The sequence below is a fragment of the Equus caballus genome, chromosome 9, assembly GCF_041296265.1.
Source record: "Equus caballus isolate H_3958 breed thoroughbred chromosome 9, TB-T2T, whole genome shotgun sequence".
NCBI lineage: Eukaryota > Metazoa > Chordata > Mammalia > Perissodactyla > Equidae > Equus > Equus caballus.
Genome location: NC_091692.1, coordinates 54,750,531 through 54,773,929, shown reverse-complemented (window position 1 = coordinate 54,773,929; position 23,399 = coordinate 54,750,531). Strand labels below are relative to the sequence as shown.

General features: G+C 42.0%; 1 protein-coding gene across 1 annotated transcript in view; it reads right to left on the bottom strand.

Moving 5' to 3' along the window:
- The window catches only part of LOC138915577 (large ribosomal subunit protein uL15m-like), a 254,981-nt gene extending 233,600 nt beyond the window's left edge, over positions 1-21,381 (bottom strand). Inside the window, exons 1-2 of the mRNA XM_070222321.1 lie at positions 20,973-21,381; positions 17,967-18,154 (exon numbers count right to left, since the gene is read on the bottom strand). Coding sequence (XP_070078422.1) covers positions 17,967-18,013 — 47 coding nt within the window. The 5' untranslated portion in view covers positions 18,014-18,154; positions 20,973-21,381. The remainder of the gene's footprint in view (positions 1-17,966; positions 18,155-20,972) is intronic.
- Positions 21,382-23,399: the final 2,018 nt, after the last annotated feature.

Below are 23,399 nucleotides of genomic sequence, written 5' to 3'. Positions count from 1 at the left end.
AGCTTGGCTCGAATAAAACTCCCCGCTGTAGAATGACTATTGATTATTCGTGTCAACAGCTCGACCATCTAGGTTTGTGAAAGTACACTTTATGATGTTTGCACAATGATAAAATCACTTACACATTTGTCAGAACGTATCCCCATTGTTAAGCAAGGCATGACTATAGTGGAATACTATGATGATTATATAGCTGTGTTAATGTGGAAAGATGTTTCTAATAGTCTGGTAATTTCTAAAACCAGTTAACAAGATGCACATATGATATTCTTTTATTCTCAAATATTTATGGAGAGCCTTGTGTATGCCAAGCACCAAGCAAGTGACTGGTAAACAAAAAGAGATCTGTTCCCTGCTTCTAAGGAGCTTACAAGCTTTGGAGGGGAATGAGGGGGAGGGAGACAGGCCACATACATATCTTCCAACTGACTCCTGTTGGCATATTAAAGGGATATACGTTTTGAAAATACAGACCATTTCTATGTGTCTGTGTATCTATGTAATATCTGCAGCACCTCATCAGCATAGTCTACAAAGAGAACACACACGCTCAGCTGTATGGACTAGGAAGTGGGTCAACAAGAGGATACTTGGAGCAACTGCCTTGTGATGAACTGAAGCACACAAATCTTCTACAAAAATGCTCTAGGGAGAATCTTAAGAAACGCAATGTAGTTATGGAAAGTCATCCACTGGAAGACAGATGCGAGACAGATCGCAGAACCACAGAAAAAGAATTGGAACAAAGAGCTTCCGCTGTTGACAATTCAAGACTAAGACTGACCAAGATCAGGTACAAGTTCTTGAACAAATAACTGTTCTTCTACAAGTCTACAGCTTTACCCTTCCCTACTATGTTGGGATCTAACAAATAATAATGAAGCCTCCAAGATAAGAAAGATCTCATAATTAGGGTCAGGCTCAAAGGATTCTGACATTCTATATCCATTTCATTTAAACATCTGCACTACAATCAGTAAACTTACGAGAGTCATTAATTACAAAGGGAAAATTTTTTTCTTTGGAGCACAGAAACATGTCAGACACCTCAACCAAGAGATCAAAAGTTAACATTCACCAGCGATAAGACCTATCTACATCACACATGTGCCAATATGATGCACTGAGAAGGGAACAACCTCACCACTGTGGTATTCTTGTCACAAATGCTTAACCCTCAATTTAATCATGAAAGAACACCAGATAAATCCAAACTGAGGGACATTCTGCAAAATAACTGACCGGTACTCTGGAAAAGTACCAAGGTCACGAAAGATAAAAAACTGTCACAAATTGGAAGACACCAAGGAGACACCATAACTAAATGCAGTGTGGGCTACTGGACTGGATCCTCGACCAGAAAAAAGACACCAGGGGTGAAACCCGAATAGAAGACTTTAGATTAACTCTATCAACTGCCTGGTTTCAATAACCGCACTATGGTTACATAAGAGGCTAACAAAGGGACGCTGGGTGTAAGGTATATACGAATTCTCCGGGCTATTTTTGCCATTTTTTTCTACTTCTAAAATTATTTCAAAGTAAAAAGTTTGTAAAAGTAACTTCAGATGAATGATAAAGAGATATGGGGGATCACTCAATAACTCTTACATAAAAATATGCTACCTCCTCGGGGCTGGCCCTGTGGCTCAGCGGTTAAGTTCGTGCGCTCCACTGCAGGTGGCCCAGTGTTTCGTTGCTTCGAATCCTGGGCGTGGACATGGCACTGCTCACCAAACCACGCTGAGGTGGTGTCCCACATGCCACAACTAGAAGGACCTACAACGAAGAATCTACAACTATGTCCTGGGGGGCTTTGGGGAGAAAAAGGAAAAAAAAAACTATGCTACCTCCTCCAATAATTGTGCTAAAAAAAACCCAGTAATTGCAAATAAGGCGTAAACCAGAATAATCTGTAAGTATTCACTAAAAACCTGTGATTGGGATAATCTAGAGAGCCGACTAACTTTCCTAGGGCACTGAAGTCTCTCCAGATAAATAATCTACCTCATTTTCCCTATTAATCTTTTTTAATTCAATTCAACTTATATTTATTTAACATCTACTATGGGCATGGAACTGTGCTGGGGCCTGATCAGATTTTGATACATTAAGAACATTTCAGTACACAAAATGAGAAAGAAAAACAGAGAGTAACAAAACTGGAAGGAACTTTTCACTCCCATACAATCTAGCAATCAATACCGGCACCCTTTTTAGTGTGATTGCTGCTAGGAGCTCAAGTGCATCCCCTTCAGCATAAGCGGTTCTGACCTCTACAATTATCTCCAAAAATTATCCCTGAAGATGCCAAAATGACTCTAAAACATACTCCATTTCTAGTACTTTTTTTCCATCTAATCATTATGTTGTTGGTGCATTACAGTACACAACACAAAATTAAAGAACTTGATTCTCTGAACGTCAAGGAAGGGTCAAGCTGGTATAAACCCACAGACGTTTACTTACTATCCTCTTAGAAGAGGTCAAAGGCAACATCACAGAAGGCCGGGGTTCTCAAAGTGTGCCCTCAGAGTCAGCAGCTTTAACATCACCCAGGAACTTGTCAGAAATGCAAATTCTCAGTCCCAGTCCAGACCCGCTGATTCAGAGACCCAGCCCAGCATCTGCGTTTTCACAAGCCCCCCCAGCTGACTCTGATGCACCATCAGTTTGAGAACCACTGATGGAACAGCAGAAAGACTGGCCCCGTGAATCCGGAGGCCTGATTCCAATCCTTGCTCTGCCACTAACACCTCTACAATGCATTAGCCGCTCAGCTTCTGTGGGGCTCAGCCTCCTGATCAGTGAGGGAACTGCAATAGCTCACTACCACAGTCCTTACACCCTAATTTGATAACCATGAAAGCATTCATTTGTATAAGGCCTAAAAGTGAAAACACCACTGCAGTATTTCACCACGTATTTCTCTCTTTCATCCAAATGAAACAATTAAAATTTCTTCTTGGCATCCACCAGCCTCTGAATCAGACTTAACATAGCTACAATAATTTCTTCTGATTTTAAATAAAATTGTGTTTACTACTTTGCTGTAGCAAAAGCCATATAAACGCTAATTTTACAGTTTCCTATTTAGTTCTCTATCAAGTCTATTTTGGAGCAATTCCTCATAATAACAAAAATTCCAAGAAACCCACCTACTACAAACTGAATTGTGCACCCCCCCCCCCCACACACACACACAATTTTGATGCCGAAGCCCTAATCACCAATGTGATGGTATTTGGAAATGAGGTCTCTGAGAGGTACTTAGGTTTAGATGAGGTCAGAACGGTAGGGTCTCCAAGACGGGATCAGCGTCTTTAGAAGAAGACGAAGAGAGACCAGAGTTCTCTCTCCATCTCTGCCATGTGAAGACACAGCAAGAAGGTGGCTGTCTGTAAGCAAGGAAGAGCCCTCACCAGGAATCAGCACCTTAATCTTGGACTTAACCTCCAGAACTGGGAGAAGTAAATGACTGTTGTTTCAGCCACCTGGGGTTATGGTGTTTTCCTAGAGCAGCCCACAATGACCAACACACTCACTCAAAATACCCCTCTGCTGTGGGCATAGTTCAGAAGAACTGTGCTCCAACCTCGCATAAAGAACGTGTGTGATCAGACCACTGAAGTACTCAGCAACTATGAAAGAGAAAGAATTTTAAAACGTACAGATCTAGATACTTCCATTACTAAGAAACACAGCTTAATTTCATCTCCTAGTCATGGATTTATAAACCGCGATTCTTCTCACAGCCTGTGGAAACTATGACAAAAACCTCTCAGAGGAGATGTGAGAAAGAGGGAGAGAGGAGAATCAAATAAGAAGAGTCCGTTTTATAAAGGTTAGAGAGTTCTCTTCGAACACAAACCTAGGTAGCACGAATGTGGGCAGAAATGTCCCATCAATCAAGTGAATACCCACTAATCCTTGAGACCTAACTCAAATGCTGTATCCTGCAAGCTCGCGCCACTCCTTCCCAGGCAGTCAGACATAAATTACTCTGTGCTCCCCTTTCTCCATTTCAGCACTGAGCAAAAGGCACTATACTTGTTTATGGATCTGTCTCTTCCACCAGACCTTGAAATCATCTAGGGCAGCGTGTTACTCTCTCCAGCACCTAGAATGGTGACTGGCATGAAGCAGTTTGCTCAAGTGGAGCCACTCTGCTTTGCTGAATACAAGAGGAACTCTCTGTGCTATCTCACAGCTTTTCTGCAAATCTGAGATTATTCCAAAATAAACAGGTTTTTTAAAAAAGGCACCAGGAGCCAGTGTATTATCAGTAACAATCACACCTGCCTTACATGTCACGCAAGAAGACACCAGCTACTAGAGAGCCTTGCCTCAGTGTTTTTCAGACGTGCCAGCAGGAGTCAGTAACCTTACATGTAGCAAACTTGAAAAACAATGAGTAACAAACACTTGAGACGCTAATCCTGACCTTAACTTTGGTCAAACTGTTTAACTTTAGTCTCAGTTTGTGAAAAGGGACTAGTAATTCCGACCCTACACGGCTGCCGTGCTACATGAAGTCTACAGAGTATACATCAAATGAGCTCTCCTAACGATGTTCTAATCAATACGTGTTAGTGACCTTCCCCAGGCAGTGTTGCATCTGGACTAACGCTTCACCGCAAACCAGGTGCATACTGTAACTAGTTCCACCGGCACGGACTGTAAAGTCCCGACACAATCACCATTCGGGCTATGATTACCTAGAAAATAATCCTACATATGTGTCCACAGATGCCAACCCTGCCAAGATGTCCTAGTCCAGAACCCCCCAACCCAATAAACAGGCTATTCAAAACTCAACGCAAGCGCAGGGGTCAGCAGCTCCTGGCACCCACCTCCCCCCGACTAAGCTCCAGAAAGCGGGCACGCACACTCAGGCCGTGCTCGCCCACTAGGAAGAGGTGGGTATCTCCAGGGACGATCCCGCTGCTGCCAACAGCGACGTGCGGCAGCCTGGGGTCTCCCGCTAGTTGCTGAGAGCAGCTGGACCCTGAGTGGCCAGGACCGTCCACTTCCAGGCGTGGTGCTCTCGGGCACCAGCATCCTCAACCGAAGGAGGCGCGGGTGGCAGCAGCGCATCGGTGCGCTGGGGAAAACAGGGCGTGGGCGGGCAGCCACGGACACCACCGCCCGGACTAGAAACCCACACCGGGCAGCTCCCCGCCTGGGCGCCCGCGTTCCAGTCGGAGAAGCCAGGCGGTCAGAAGCGCCCCGACTGCGTGCAGGGGTGCGTGGGGCGCCCGGGGAGCCGCTCCCGAGCCGACAGCCCGGGCCCGCGGGGAAACGGAGGCCCGCCGGGTCCCCGGGAGCCCGGCTCGCGGAGCGAGCAGGTGACGGCGGGGGCAGGGCGGCTGCGACGCCGCGCGGGCGGCGGGCGGGTGTTGGGCGAGTCGGGGCGGCGCCGGGAGGGACCGGCGAGCGGGGGAGGGGCGGAGGCGGGGCGAGGAGGGAGGAGGAAGAGCCTAGGGCCCTGGCGGGACTCCCGGCGCCCAGCTGCCCGGCCCGAGCCCTCAAGCCACCGCCCCCAGGCCCCGCGCAGACGCTGGACGGTCCCCGCCTCCAAACCTCCCCCCAGGCCCGGCCAGAAAATAACTTCCCCGTTTGCCGACGGAATCGCTCCTGCTGGCCCCTCTGACGGACTCCTCCGGCTCGTCGTCTTCCGGAGATGAAACCGGAAGTCCCACCCCTCCCCAAGAGGAAAACGGAAAGCCGAAGGAGTCAATCTAAGGAAGGGGAGACGCAAACATGAAGATATTCAAAGAGATAGTCAAAAAGAAATGATATACTAAAAAACTGTTTTCATAGTTAATAGTATTACAGGTACAAAATTAGGTTCTGTCTCATCTACCATTAAAATAGTTTTAAAAGCAGTTATTTAAACAATAGACTGAAACATACATTTAATAGGCATAGAACATGAATGGATCATTTTAAAACAGAGAGATGTAAATTTTTAAAAATTAGATAAAGAAGTTTGGCCAAAATAGTTCATCAAAAACTGCCAAAAGCAGATTATGAGAGTTTCCATCCATTAAATGAGAAAATACCAAAAATCTAATGCTAATGGTTAGAAGGTGCAGTAAGCTGGACAGCACTCACAAGTGTCAAATGGGTCAGACTTTCTGAAAAGCAATTCAGTTGTATCTAAGAACAACTTTAAAACCTCATCATTCACTTTGAAACCCAGTATGTCTACTTCTAGGGGCCTGTCCTAAGAAAATAATATGAAAAGGTTGCAATGATGTATACAAAAAGATGTCCACCACAGGGTCATATATAAAAGTAAAAAACTGAACAACCAACGTAACAAGCATTAAAAAATGGTCATATAAACCAACATATGCATGCATACGAAGTATTATACTGCCATAAAAATATCTACCAAGAATATCTAATGACAAAGAAAAACACTTCTCACATGATTTTAACCAAAAGCAGATTTTAAAATATTATGCATAGCACATTCAGTTGTGTAATACCCCCCACCCCAAAAAATCAAAATATTAAAGTGGATATGGGTAATTTTTTTTCAGATTCATTAGAATTTATTAATTCCTCTCAATTTCCTACAACGAGCATATAATGCCTTGACAACAAAATTTAGAACTATTTTTAAAGAGGTTTGGGGGCTGGCCCGGTGGTGCAGCAGTTAACTGTGCACGTTCTGCTTTGGCGGCCCAGGGTTTGCCAGTTTGGATCATGGGTGCAAATATGGCACCGCTTGGCAAAAGCCATGCTGTGGTAGGTGTCCCACATATAAAGTGGAGGAAGATGGGCACAGATGTTAGCTCAGGGCCAGTCTTCCTCAGCACAAAGAGGAGGATTGGCAGCAGATGTTAGCTCAGGGCTGATCTTCCTCAATTTGGAAAAAAAAAAAAAAGAGGTTTGGTTTTTTTTTCTTTCACTTCATATACTTCTGGTACAAAATACTAAGCTTCTAACAAACCAAACCTTTCACAAATAACAGCTACGAAGTCTGGATAAAATACTAAAAAAATAACTATGTGATGGCTCTGGAGACTAAACAAAAGCTGGAAGTTTTTAGTGTGGAGTCAAGGCCCAAAGCAAGCAAATGTCAAAAGGTAATCCAGCACGCCTCCCCTTTTGGGAGGCTTTACCCAGAGGATATCCAGGGTCGGAGACCACTGACGAAAGACAGGCAGCTAAATCACAAGGGAAAAACCAGTTGTACTTCTGGATCAGAGGGAAAGTGTCCGAATGCAATGATAGCCACAGAAGAGTAAGAAGTAAATACCATAAAGGAGAGAGCTAAAGGAACACCTGAATCTATGAATAAACCCAGAAAACATAAACCATGTATGAACAAGAGTGAAAGCAGATTGCAATTAAACACCAGGAATGAGATAGGAGTGGCTGACTACTGCAGACATGACAGATAACGATGAGGTCGTAGTCAAGTCATCCGCCTGCTAAAATGAAAACACCAACAATATTTAAAGCAACACAACAAAATCCAGAGACCACACAACATAAAATTCAAAATGACCAAAATTACTTGAGTTAGGAAGAGTCAGAAAACCGTGTCCAAATCTCAAGCAAAAAGATGTATGGCAAACATGATGGTCAAAATGATGGAATTATTTTAAAAGAACCATACAGTAGCTGTTACAACAATATTAAGTGAAGTAAAGAAAATATGTTTGAAACAAATGGAAAAAAAAATAATAAATTTCAGCAAAGAAATAAACATTATTCTTTAAAAAGCCACATGTTAATGTCAGAAACAAAAGATAAAATATTTAGAATAAAAAAAGGGGCTTAATAACAAAATGGAAATGACAAAGTAAAGAATCAGTGAGTTTGAGGACAGATCAACAGCAATCATCTAACAAAAAGAATCTAAGGAAAAAGACAGAATTAAAAAAAAAAGTAAAGAGGGGCCAGCCTGGTGGTGTAGGGGTTAAGTTCACGGACTCTGCTTCAGCGGCTCAGGGTTCATGAGTTCAGACCCCGCATGAGGACTTACAACACCATCATCAAGCCATGCTGTGGCAGCATCCCACATACACAATAGAGAAAGAATGGCACAGACATTAGCTCAGGGCCACTCTTCCTCAGAAAAATAAATAAAAAATAAATTTAAAAAAGAAAAGAGACTCTCAGGGTCCTATCTGAGGACTACAAAAGGTCTAATGTATAACTAATTAGCTAGAGTCCCAGAGGAAAAGAGAGAGAGAGAAAGAAAACGGAGCAGAAGACACTTCTGAAGAAACAACGGCTTACTCAGGAATATCCAGCTTTGGCAAAATAAAGAAGTCAGTGAACCTTCTCAGCAGATACAAGTATAAAACTGCATAGGACTGTCAAAAGCAACAATTTTATGATTCTGAAAACCATATTCAGGCAACGAGTGGAAAATGCACTTTATCCAAAGCCCTAGGTAAGAGGCTGAGAAAGGAGCACTTGCCTGGGAGACTACCATCCCCGCGACTTGGTGAGAGAGCATGCTAGCTCTACCAACACATGACTGGCACAAAAAGAGGAGCTATGAGCTAAGGTGGTGGAGGGAGGAAGCTATTTGGAGCAGGCAGCAAACCTCTATCGCTCTGTCAGCCAGAAGGGACCAAAGTTGGTGGGAAGCAACCAAAGAAATCTCACAACATTGGTCCACAGAGGTATGAGCCCAGTCTGGGCAACTGTCAGACTAGCAAGAAACTCAGCAAGGAGATCCTATAAATGAAAGGCCAATAAAAGGACCAGATGAAGTTCCCCACACATGCCTGGTTGACTAAGCAAAGCAACTTCGAGGGAACGTGGTAGACAGTAAAAGCCCCAGAACAGAGGCTTGGTAACTAGGTAAACTTTGAATGTGCCCCCTGTACACCCACAAACAGAAAGACAGATGGCAAAGATCATAATGGGCTCAAGGTGTTTGACTACAAATTCTGCCCAAATCATTGTGTGACCATTAATTCTTACATTTACAGGGGAAACACCCAGAGAGTAAAGCAAAATACAAGTAAGCAAGCATTTAAAAACTGAACATAAACATCAGTGTCTGTACACCACAGGGAGATAAAATTCTATGCTTTTAAGACCATGCAAGTTAAGGGAAAAAAAGACATTCTAGAAAAGTGCATCAAAATCCAAACTTTCCACATCACACTATACAAAATGTCTTATTTTCAACAACAACAAAGAAAGAAATCATAAGCTGTGTTTATAAGAAAATATAAACTATGGTCCAGATTCAGGAAGAGAAAAACGTCAATGGAAAATTGGCCCAGATGTCAATGTAGCAGAGAAAGTCTTCAAGTATCTCCTGTAAAGAGGTTCTAAGAACTCTTTCAAATTTTCAAAAATTTTTTAAAAATATAATAACAGTGATTCCACAAATAGGGAATGCGAATAAGGAAATGAGAATGATAAAAACAACCAAACAAATGCTAGAGATGAAAAGCACTATAAGAGAAATGAAAAAATTATTACATGGGAAAACAGCAGATTTGAGAAGGCAGAGGAAAGAATCAGTCAAATTAAAGATAGAATGATATTAATTATCGACTCAGAAGATTGGAAATGAAAGAAAACTTTAAGGAAAATGAAAAGAGCTTCAGAGACCTATGGGACAATTTGAAGTATTTCAACAAATGTGCAGTAAGAATCCCAATAACAGAGAAAAGAGGGAAAGGGGTAGAAGAAATATTTTAAAACGTAATAGCTGAAAACTTTCTAAATTTGATGAAATACATTGATCTACAGATACAAGAAGCTTAACAAACATGAATAAGTACAAACACGAAGAGAGTCACACCTACAAACATCATAGTCAAATTACTAAAAAGAAAAAGACAATAAGAAAATCTGGAAAGCAATCAAATCCACCACATACAAGGAACAGCTACATGTTCAACAGGTGACTTTGCATCACACTGAGGAGAAAAAAATACAAATAAGAGCTGACTTAGAAGAAATAACAGAGGCCGAAAGCCAGAATAATAATACAGTCAAAGTGCTGAAAGAAAAACCATCAATAAAGAATCACATATCCAGCAAAACTATACTTTAATAATGAAGGGGCAGTAAAGACATTCCCAGATAAATAGAAGATGACAGAATTCATGTCAACACAGAATAAGGCAGTAAAGGAGGAACAGACAAAGAAAACACAGGAGACGCAGAATAATAAAGAGCAAAATAGTATAAATCCAACCAACTACATTACATTAAATGTTAATAAACACTACAGTTAAAAAGAATTATCAGATTGTATTAAAAGATCAAAACTATGTGCTAAGCATAAAAGACACAATTAACATTCAGAGACAAAAATATTCAAAATATAAAACCTGGAAATGATACTCTCATGCAATCTGTAACCACAGGACAGCCACAGTGGGTAGATGAATGCCAGATCTAAGAACAGATTTTAGGAAGAAGACTTACTAAAAGTGAAGAGGAACAAAGAAGTGAAGGCATAAATACCGGATAAATACAAGTAAAACTACTTCCATTCTCGTTTACATAGAAAATCCTCAGGATGCAAAATACACACATACACACACACACGCCCACACTAGAACAATTAAATGAATTTAGGAAATTCAAAGGATAATAAACAAAAATCAATTGCACTTTTAAATATTAACAGCATGCGATTTGATTTAAAATTGTGCAAAAATAAATTTAACCAAAAAATGTGCAAGGCCTATGCACTAAAGACTAGAGAACACGACTGAGAGAAATTAAAGAAGACTCGATGGCAGTTTCTTAAAAAGTTAAACACAGAGTCATCACATTACCCCAGTCATTTCCCTCCTAGGTAATTACCCAAGAGAAATGAAAACACGTGTTCACACAAAGACTCAGACAACAGCACATACGACAAGATATAGCAAATTAATTTACAGTGACAGAAAACAGGTCACGGGTTCCCTGTGGCAGGCAGGAAGAGGTGGTGGGCTGCAAAGAGGCATGGGGATACTTAAGGGGGTAAGAGAAATGTTCTTTTATCTTGATTCTGTAGATGGCTTCAGAGGTGTATAGAACTGTCAAAACCCATCAAATTGTGCACTTTATATAGATGCTGTTTATTGTATGTAAACTATTCTGCAATAAAGTTTTTGAGCAAAAAAATAAACAAAAGAATAAGTGAGTGAATGAACAAGGGTTTTAAAGCAAATAAGCATTATACACCTGTTGAAAAGGAAAGAATAAAATTTAAATGGTGAGGAAACTCTGTAAACAAGTTACACTTTTTAAAAAATCTCTAGTTTTGTTTCTTCTAATTTGTCTGTTTTAAGTCTTCAATCTGTCTTGAGCATAAGGGGATAAAACCTTAACAGGTTATACTATAAAAACCAGTCATAGAAACAAATCATTTAACTATGGCTATATAAGGAAAATGACCTCATATCTCATAGATTGTTTTTCGATCTGTAGAAATAATTCAGTTTTACTGCTGAAAGCAGTACCAGCTATCAGATGGAAAACAAGTCAATTTTATCGTCTGATTCATCTTGAACACATCACGTCTGCGTAGCCCACAGAATCACAAAATGTAAAGCTATTACAGCACTACAGTAGAAAAAGCGTCACTCCCTAACAGACTCAAGAGTATAGTCTACACTTGCCATCTCCCTGTCCAAAACAATGCTGGTGGAAACAGACTCCTCCTGAACAAGAATTGTCACAATAAGTAATTGCACTATGAAACTGAATGACTGCGTTTTTATTACCATTTTCATACAGAATTTTTACATACTTAAAATTCTGACCAGAAAGGTTAGATTAGAATCACCTGGGCCAATTTGGAAATGCTAAAAGATATGTATGGACACACACAAAAACACACACTTACACACTCTCTCTCTCAGTCACACACAGACATGTTTGTTAGTATATATATTTGTTTTTAAAAGGTAAAGATAACAGTAACATTAATAACAACAGATAGTACCTCTCTCTATCTAAATATAGAAACATATCGCAAATGTATAATACTGTCCTAGTTTTGCTTTACTGCCAAATAAACAAAGCAATTAATTCAGAGGGTGTCACTGATTCCTAAACTCATCATTCATGAACTTGATTATTAACGAAATTAATAATGAATAAATAAAACTGATATACCTAATTTCTTCAAAATTGATCACAATAAAAAATGCCTGCTTTGATACTATAATTGAAGTAAGTTATATAAGAACAAATGGATAATATAAGCCTTGTCTATTAATTCTTAAAACATAAACCATTTAAAAGCATTCCTGAAATCAGACAAAACAGTTAGACCACATCAGGAGAGCAACGAAAACAAAATGACCTGAATCGTGATGCAGGGAAACACGAACACCTCAGCTATCAAAAACTCACCAAGGCAGCAACATCACCCACCAAGCCTTAGCTAAAAGTAAGAAACCTGCCCAAAAGGGCTTGGAGCGGCAAAACATATTTGAAGAGATGATGTTTGAATTTAGGTACTGGGATTGAAGGTGAGTCTCTAAGTTCCTTCCTCAGATCCATCACCCCTTCCTGATACTTACTGATAAACCTGATTCATTGGCTTCTTATCGATGGCAAATAATGGAGAGCAATTGTGCTACTCTAGACAAGATCACTGATAGCAGTGAAACGGGAAAAGGGAAGAAAAACTAGAAAAAGCAGACAGAAAAAATTAAAAGTAATCAGGGAACATTCAGATATTTAAAAACACCCTTCTCTGGGTCAAAATGCCCAGAGGACATGATTTCTTAGAGCCCAACATGACAACGCACAAAATAATAATCCTAAGTCACTGAGACAATATTAAATCAGGTTATGGAGAGGTTCCAAAAGTTGAAAACTAGGAAATTAATTTTTTCAAAGGTTCTCACGAAAATGATTAAATTTAAAAAAAAAAAAACAAAAAACAAGAACATCATGAGACATAAGTCCCCAATGATTCGGGTCCATCCACCAAGCCATCTAAGCAGTTATGGCTGGTGGGCAAGGCCTGCGCGTGCTCCATGGCTGTGCTCTGCTGTCCTCAGGCCTCAGGCTTGCTGCCTCCTCCAAGAACCAGACTGCCAACCCTGACACTGGATTAGCCCTCTGCCTGCACATTCCCATCTGCCCCCACCACAGTTCTTACTACTCTGCGTTACAACTGGCATGTGACCTTCTTGAGCAGAAGAAATAAACTCTTTCACTAGCATCCCAGAACCCAGCACAGTACTCAGCATATAGTAGGATTTCAGTAAATACGATTTTTTTAAACTTATTAAAAAAAACTTAAGCTATGCTCTATCTGCAAAGCATATTTTGATAATAACAACAGACACCCAAAATATGCCACAAGAGCATAAAGTAAGAAGTTCCTGTTGACTGCTAAGATTAGAAAGTCTTCACAGAATGGACAGAGTTCCAACCACACATTCAAGCTCAGGATGAATTTAACCAAACGGCTAAAAAAAGTACAATGGTCCCCCCCTTACCTGTGGTTTCACTTTCTGCAATTTCACTTACTTATAGTCAGCAGAGGTCTAAAAATATTCGATGGAAAATTCCAGAAATAAACAATACACAAATTTTAAATTTCTCGCCATTCTAGGTAGCGTGATGAAATCTTGTGCCATCTAGCTCCCTCTCACTGGGGCCGTGAATCATCCCTTTCTCCACCGGATCCACGATACCCGCCTGTCAGTCACTCAGTAGCCCTCTTGGTTATCAGAGCGCCTGTCAAGGTATCACAGTGCTGGTGTTCAAGTCACCCGTATTTTATTTAATAATTTCCCCAACGTGTAAGAGCAGTCGTGCTGGAAATCTGGATATGCCAAACAGAAGTTATTGCTGTTACTCTCTTACTTTGCCCAATTTCTAAGTTTATCACAGCAGTGTACATGTCGGAAAAAACGTATATGCAGGCTTCAGTACTATGCAGTTTCAAGCACCCACTGGGAGTCTTAGAACGTATCCCCCCCACATAAGGGGGGACTACTGTATTTCGGGAGACAGGGATACTATAAGCACAAGTAAAAGAAAACGAGAGCAACTGGGTAACACATAGGTTTTCAAAAATGGCAGCAGTGAAAGGTAAGGCTGGAAAGACAGGCAGGGCTGCAGAGGAGCCAAGAGGGGTTAACATAATGGAACTTAACAAAATGGAGGTTAACATTACGGAGCTTCACACAATGGCATGCTCCAAAGGTCACACGGACACTTAGTCCTCCAGAGTGACTCCCTCTCCGCAACGTCCAGCAGTTTCATTGCATGTAGAATACATTTTGCAAGTAAGAGACAAAAGAAAGACAACAACTTTGCTATATGATTCCTCATGTCAACACTGTTTTACCCTGGACCAAATCAGAGAGTTGATACCATAAAAAATACTTCAAAACACTACGTGATGTTACGAGGAAACTACTGGCAAAACTTACTTTCGGGTGGTGATTATTATCCAAACCACACGTGATAAAATACTACTCATCATAAGAAGTGGTACTCTTATAATACAACTGCTATGCAATTTTTTTAAATTCTTCAATTTTGAAATCAAGTTGAAAGTATTGTGTCAAAAGACAGTGAAACAACTATCATTAATCTTCAAAACTGACAAACAAAAAAGACATATAAACAAGTGCCAGGATAATAAAAATGGCAGTGTTCATTTTTTAGAAGAAAAAAATAAATTGTACTAAAATTATTAAGCTAACAAAGCAACAGAAAAATATGAGCAGAAAAATGACAGTTATCTGCAAAATTCATAAATGCGTCTTTTGTATAACCATAATGATCATATTTTATGCTGTCATTTTGCATTTAATTGCTCACCCTGGTACTTTTCTTCATAGAAGCCATCGATATCCCACAGAGCCAGATGCTGAATTGCAAAAACATACTGTGACCATGGACTTATAAGAAAGTTACTTTGCTGAGCTGTGGTGTATGACAAGTTAATTTTTGTAATTACACTTCTTCCAACAATATATGAAGCTACTGCCTATGATTAGCCTATATTATTCAAAAGAGGCAAGAAAGTATTCTCTATAAAATACTAATCAGATTTTTTAAAGACTTCAGCTGATGTGAGAAAGTTAACTTTTCAAAAAGCTTTTCTATAAGACGGCCAAAAGTAAAAATCACCACCTCAGCTGAAATATATAAGCAGATTAATATGTTAAGGCATGACTATGTTTTCTGAATGTTATTAATACATAACGCCAAGTTATTTCAAGCCTTTAGGAAACGTCACATGCTAACCTTGGTCTTTTGATCATTACTTTTAGTTCTGCTATATTATGCTAAACATAGTATTCAAAGGATAAATCCATTAACCGTCATTTAGAAAGAAATGGCTATTGCACAATAATCTATCCGCAGGGCGTAAATTGTTTTAAATTTAAAATATTTGCAATGACGGTCACTGTCACATACTCAATAGTAATAAAACAGTAGGACATCATACATTGCTAAAACACAGGCTATTCCCTATAATATAGTATCTTTGTGCACATACTACAAAATTTGGCAGCTATTATGTTTTGTTTTATTCATTAAAAGAGAGCAAATGACATTTCCCTTTTAATAAACTTCCCCCATGTTGAAGCCAAAAGAGTTATTTAAAGATTAATGTTAATTATCAGGACAAAACAACCTGAGCCAAGTTTTCCAAATGCCTAGGTCAAATCTGCTCACTGGAGGAGGATATTTAAAAAATAACTATGTAATATATTTTTTTTTAAAAACTCTATCACTTAGAGACTTAAAATTTAATAGAAGTTATGTTTTAATTACATAATACTAACAAAATGGATATTTTCACTGCATTATACAAAAGGAACGTAAGATACTAAAATGCTCTAGATAAATCTGAAGTTTTCCTCAGGATTTTAATAAATATATAATGACCGATTTTTTTAATGTGTAACGTCGTTCCCACGTCATTTCCTAATCTAAAGGGGTTTGTGTTTGTGAAGGTGTCAACTCAATGTATATTCAAGACTTAATAAAAAGTCCTAGAATTTTGAGAATCTTGGAAATCTTTTATTTCAAATCCCTCGTGTGTTTTTTTCCTAACTTGGACTGCAATTTGAGATATGCTATTTCACGGTTCCACGTCTGCTTAGAGATCACCAACTCAGACACTGATCGTACAACAGGAGAAACATAAAGCACACAGAGCTGAAACACAATCACCAATAAAGCAAATACCTGGCCTTTCGGGTCCTCTTTGTTCTGACCCCTGCTATTTAAAAGGGAATGATAAACTCTGCAGACGTCATCGGGCATATACTAAGAAGGAACATGCTCAAATCCCAGCTATTTGTATTTTTCTTTCCCCTGCCCAGCCTCGATCTTCCTCCCTGGTCTACTTCATTCATTCTGCGTGCTCTCCAGCCACCTCAAATGGTCCAGGGACTCATTGCCTTTATTTCCAGTCTCTACCTTACTTCTAATCTCAGCATCTCTTCCTGGATGACCTACAGATATCAAACACTCAATACAACCAAAAACAAATTCATCTTGCTCTCCTCTCCCAAACCTGCTTCCATGGAGCTAGTCTGCCAGCTCTCTACACAAAGATCAGTGCTCTAAACTATTCTTAGTTCCTCCCTCTCTCACCTCCTCCTTCACTGGCCCTTAATCCTGTCCTTTCCACATCAAAAATGTCTCTCCACTCTATCCTCTGTACTCTACTTCTACTGCCTTATGTGGAACGTCATCAACTCCAGCCTCTCGCGTGCCTCAGTGGCTCCAGGGAGAGAGCCTCCTCTAATGGGGCCTCCACAGAAAAGCCTCAGTTACTGAAGCGAGCTTCTCACACAGCGCCTGAGGACAGTATTCAGTGTCTGAATAGCTGTGCGAAAGGGAATGGTACCTATTAAGGAAAAGGGACAACACCAGAGGGTGGGAGATCTGACAGCTTTGACGGTTTCAACTTGACCATAGGAAAAAGTACCAAGTAAAGCACACAGCCTTCAATTCAAAGCCCTTGACAAACTAAACCTTGTCCTCTTTCGGCGCTTCTCCCTCTTTTAGGCCCTGCTAAGACCCACATTAGGCTGCTGACTGGTTCTCAACCAGGTGTGCCTTCCAACAAGCTGCCCTCTTTGCCTAAAAAGCCCTCTCCTCCTACATCCGCACAGAGAACTCCCATGGGTCTTCCACGTTGCTGTGATATTTTCTGTGACTTCTCCAGGCCAACCTAATTACTCCGCCGTGCACCTCTGGCACTGACAAATGTTCTGTTGCAGCCAGTATCTTGGGACTGACTGCTGGGGTTACTGAAGATTACAAGGACAAGAAGTGGGATGGTTTACTTTTTGTGCCTAGCACAAAGACTTTTCAAAAACTTCATTAATTTTAAATGAAGTGAATTTGTTGGAACATAAAGCATTTTGGGAATTTAAATAAACGGAAAATAATCATTTTCTTTAAACTTAAAATGTTTGACAAGAAATGAAAAAGGTAACAAATTAGTTCTGGAAAAATGCAAACTAATTCCTATACTCCCATTCTGAATCAATCTTACAAATGGGACTAAAAAGAAGGAAGGAAGCGCCTGTCTGGTTTTTCAAGTAAGAGAAGGCAAAACCAATATGGCAGCAAGGTAAGGTTCTGCCTGCTCCACAGAACCCATGGTACAGAATCCATGTTTCCGACCTCTTGTTGTGCAGAACTCTCACGTTGCATGTATTAAGGCTGGATTTAAAGACTGTAGAGTAGTCTTAATAATCTGTGCAGAGACAGCATTTTATAGTTTCTAAGCCACGCTCACACACATTATCTCATCAACTACTCAAAGACACATCATTTCTCCACTTGGAGAGGAAGAAACTAAGGCCATTTTCCTACAACTAATACATAGAGGCTGGAATATGAACCCCCAAGAATTCTAACACTAACTACAATTGCCTCCCTAACAACCACATTTTAAAGATGTCCAATACAGGCCTCAGAACACTAACCCAGGACACATACATGATGCATGCCAGGGCCAAACCACTCACCTAGCGTTCTTCTGAAGTTCACAATAAAAAACAGAATGAATGAACATTAATAAAATGGTTCACTTTTGGAGCCGTCCCAGTGGTGTAATGGTTAGTTCATACACTCTGCTCCAGCAGCCAGGGGTTCGCAGGTTCCAATCCTGGGCACGGATCTAGCACCACTTGTCAAGCCACACTTTCGCAGTATCCTACATAAAATAGAGGAAGATGGGCTCAGACGTTAGGTCAGTTGACAATCCCAAAGTTATTAAGTGTACAAGCAAAAAGAGGAAGATTGGCAACAGACATTAGCTCAGGGCCAATCAACCTTACCAAAAAAAATATTTCACTTTGAAATAGACCTTAACGAATAACTTTGCTTTAAATTATAACACTACATATTATTACATTTTACACGTTACTACATATTCCATAGACTATGTAACATAACATAGTCACAGATTCTAGCAACTAGGACGTGGAATCTTTTGTATTGGGAGGGATAGGGCTAAGGAGGAGTTGCATTATTCTGCCAACCAAAATAAGCAAGATTACAATTGGATACTAATTAAAATCCAAATTTAATTTTGAAGTTTTGTGCCCCCTCTCCATGAAATGGGTCCATGAGGAATGGACAGAAACAACTCATATCCACTTGTCTAATTCTGACAGGACATCAGATAAAATAACAAGAGTGCTACTTTAAAAGACTCTGCCCAATTACCCAGTAAAATGAAGGATTTATCACATTCATTGAACTTGGAACTATTCCTTCTTATACAACTAAGTTTGACTGCTCTGACTTTTATTTTCAGAGACTGTTTTTCCCTTCTCCACTCAGGTTCACTACATTGATTTAAAATGCAGAGGGCAAAACTCAAAGACAATGACTAACTCATTTTGATTGTCAACTTGTAAGCTAGTGAACATTAGTAAACATATTAGATACTAAAAATACAGTAGTAAAACTTATAGCTCTTTACCACTTAAAAAGCATTCTTATTATCTCATTTGACGCTAGCATCACTGTGAGGTATAGTTACAGAAATATTACTCAAATTTTTCAATAACACTCAGAGAAGAGAGGTGATGTTGACAATCCCAAAGTTATTAAGTGTACAGCTGCCTCGGCCCATGAGGACAGTATTCACACTGTCTGAATAGCTGTGGGAAAAAGAATAGTACCTATTAAGGATAGAGGGGGAAAACCTAAATTCAGTAAAAACATTATAACATTTCCCCAAACTACACTATTCAATTATTTTAGATACGATCATTAGAAAAAAAAATGAAGAAAATGTATAATTACACATTTCTACTCAGTAAGAGAAATCTGAATTAATTAGAATTTTAAATTGAAAATATTAAAACAAAAATCAATACTCCTACACTAGAAAAAATGAAAATTAGAAATCTCATACCACACTGGAAAAGTTTATACCATTTCTTCAATTTCATTTTTCTATTAATGTGTGTAAACTCTGTAGAACTAGCCAAAGTAATTAAATAAAATAGACATAATATCCAAAAATCATGAAAGTTTATACATTTTGGTAAACTTTTAAAAGTTAAAATTTATCTTTCCTAATTGAAAACTGGGTTAAAAATCTATCACAAATATACAAGTACAAAATTGCAGTGAAAGTTCCATCTTTGGTATATTCACATGAACAAACAAAATAATTATCACCTCTTTGAACGGAAGTTATAGACTTTTTCAGGTCAAAATTCTGTTAAAATATAACTATTTGAAGTGTTCAAAAATTTGCATTAATGTTAATATGGCAACATTTTAATGTGGACAATAACAGAAAAACGTCATTCCCTCCACAGAATTCTGCCTCTAGAAGTACATTTAACAAAGTTGGAGGAAACAGGATGCTTGTTGATAGTGACAGGCTTATTTCAAAACCCAATTATATCTGTTCATTCCCTTTTGCTAATTAAAGCAAAAGGCATCAAAATCTCTCCTAACGATGTTCTAATCAATACGTGTTAGTGACCTTCCCCAGGCAGTGCTGCATCTGGACTAACGCTTCACCGCAAACCAGGTGCATACTGTAACTAGTTCCACCGGCACGGACTGTAAAGTCCCGACACAATCACCATTCGGGCTATGATTACCTAGAAAATAATCCTACATATGTGTCCACAGATGCCAACCCTGCCAAGATGTCCTAGTCCAGAACCCCCCAACCCAATAAACAGGCTATTCAAAACTCAACGCAACCGCAGGGGTCAGCAGCTCCTGGCACCCACCTCCCCCCGACTAAGCTCCAGAAAGCGGGCACGCACACTCAGGCCGTGCTCGCCCACTAGGAAGAGGTGGGTATCTCCAGGGACGATCCCGCTGCTGCCAGCAGCGACGTGCGGCAGCCTGGGGTCTCCCGCTAGTTGCTGAGAGCAGCTGGACCCTGAGTGGCCAGGACCGTCCACTTCCAGGCGTGGTGCTCTCGGGCACCAGCATCCTCAACCGAAGGAGGCGAGGGTGGCAGCAGCGCATCGGTGCGCTGGGGAAAACAGGGAGTGGGCGGGCAGCCACGGACACCACCGCCCGGACTAGAAACCCCCCCCCACCGGGCAGCTCCCCGCCTGGGCGCCCGCGTTCCAGTCGGAGAAGCCAGGCGGTCGGAAGCGCCCCGACTGCGTGCAGGGCTGCGTGGGGCGCCCGGGGCGCCGCTTCCGCGCCGAGAGCCCGGGCCCGCGGGGAAACGGAGGCCCGCCGGGTCCCCGGGAGCCCGGCTCGCGGAGCGAGCAGGTGACGGCGGGGGCAGGGCGGCTGCGACGCCGCGCGGGCGGCGGGCGGGTGTCGGGCGAGTCTGGGCGGCGTCGGGAGGGACCGGCGAGCGGGGGAGGGGCTGAGGCGGGGGGAGGAGGGAGGAGGAAGAGCGAAGGGCCCTGGCGGGACTCCCGGCGCCCAGCTGCCCGGCCCGAGCCCTCAAGCCACCGCCCCCAGGCCCCGCGCAGACGCTGGACGGTCCCCGCCTCCAAACCTCCCCCCCCCGGCCCGGTCAGAGAATAACTTACCCGTTTGCCGACGCAATCGCTCCTGCTGGCCCCTCTGACGGACTCCTCCGGCTCGTCGTCTTCCGGTGATGAAACCGGAAGTCCCACCCCTCCCCAAGAGGAAAACGGAAAGCCGAAGGAGTCAATCTAAGGAAGGGGAGACGCGCGTCAGGCTGAGAGCCTGGCGGCGTCTGACCGGGAAGGCCACCTGGCACTTCCAGCGGCTCCCCGAGCGGGTAACCCCCGGGCGATCCCGCCTCCTCCCTCTCCATCCCTCCTCACTCCACCCCTTCGCTCGCCCGCCCGCGGTAAAGAACCCCGAGGGCGGTGCGGGAGAAACGGACGCGCCCGGGCCGGGCGGGAGCCGGAGGCCTGCGGGCCGGGCGGCCGGCCTCCGCCTCCACCGGCCCAAGCGATGCCCGGCGCCTCTGAGGCCTCCTCTAACGGAGCGAGGTTTTCCTGCTGTGCCAGGCGCGTGCGCACCTCCGGGTTAGGAGAACAGCCTCTGGATGCTCCTAGCAGGGGTCCTCAGAGTCGCAGACCCTAGGAAGCCACGAGCCGAATTCGGATTCTAACGGGTTCTAATGAAAAATGCAGGAGGATCGGGGTCCAGTTCTCAGAAGAGGGGGCTGGGCTGCGCTGGGCTGGGCTGGTGTCTGGCTAACACAGAGGCTGAGGGAGGGATGCGCTGGAATGAACATGTGGAGGGAGAAGAAGCCCAGACCAGGTTCTTTGTGTGTCTGTGGCCGACTGCCTTCCTCCAGCTGCAAGTGCAGAGAACGTGTGTCACCACAGGGCTCTTGCACTGTCCAGCACACACTCACGCAAGGTTTATTTTTATGAATACAACGTAAAACCAAGAACATTCCCAGTCCTCGTTATCTTCCATAAGAGCATCTACCAAATCTAACTGACAGTCCAAACCTGGACAGTCCCAAACCTGACATGTTGCCCTCCTTCAATACGATGACGTCCCCTCCTGATCATGTCACTATATACTCCCAATAAGTATACTGGGTGGTCATCTTTATCCATGTGCATATGCTTCTTTGGTAAAATTTTTTAAAGCAAATACTTAAATTTCTCTATCCCCAACCTCTTTGTCTTCTTATTACTAGTTAATTGGTCTTCTGGCTAATCACTGGGCGGATTTCTGTCATCCCTCTGAATGTAATCTATCTGGAAAATACTTCCTATCTGGCTCCCAAACCACAGCAAGACCCAGGTAGCCACATGGCTTGGGTTTGGGTAGAAAACGTGGACCCATCAATGAGAGCTGGGGAGACCCATCATGACCCGGGGAGGCAGAAAACCACGGCTCTGGACTCAGGCATCCCAGGGTTGGAATCTCCTAGATTCAATGACCTCATTCGTCCTCCTCCTCTCCTCACCTGGTGGCAGCTGAATAATTGACCAAGACACTGCAGGTCTCAGAGATTCAGCAGGAATGCAGATCAGCAAATACATCTTCTTATTTAGTGACTTGGTAAAACTGATGTTCCCTTGCTCAGAAATGGTTATATTTTACAACCAACTTTTGTTAATTGACTACTATGAACACCCTTGTTAAAATATAAATTGGCGTCAGAAACCTCGTGTACAGTTAGTCCTTGGGACCTCTGCCAAATACATCAGGTAGGTCCACGGAATCCGAAAACCTCACAAGATTCAACCAAATCTGGCGAGCATGGACTGTGCTTAAATAGTGACGAGTACCAAACACCTGCGAATATTTAACCAAGAGGACTTGATGTTGTCCAGCACCAGAGAAGAAGTGGCTCCTTATGGATGCCTCAGCGAGGCTGATGCCACAGGTGGGTCCCGTTTCTGTGACAAGAGGCAGGGTAAGCTGGCCCCATGATCCAGCCGTTTTAGACATGACGCAGCAAGCTTTAAAACTGACATTTCAAGCACCCACAAAGAGATGGAATGTGTGGCACTTTGTTTTTATTTGGAATCATAAGAGAAACATTTTTAATAAACCCTTAACTTCTTCTCCATTAATGCTATTTAAATAGTGAATTCATAAAGACTGAAGTGATTTGTTTACTTATACTTAGCTGTAGAAAACTTACGTGCTTTTGTTTATTTGTTTACACCATCAAATCCAATCAAGCCAAACAAGATGGTCGACTGAAATGACTGATGAATGCAACCTGAGCTGACAGCTTCAAATTTGGGATGTGTTACTGATGTCAGGTTGATCAGTTCTCTGTCTAAAATTGATGCTATTTAAAGCTTTGAACAATTTAGATGTAGTCACTGAGTAAAATCCCAACGGGGTGAGAGAATTCCATCAGGGCTGATTCTGCTGTGGTGAATTTCCACGTGCGCAGGTGTCAGAGGGAGAGTGGCCTCTCCCGATGGGGTAGTGAGACAGAACAGGATGCAGGAGGGGCGGTGGGCTGGCGTCACTCACAGCAAAGGTAAAGAGGCTTAGAATAAAGA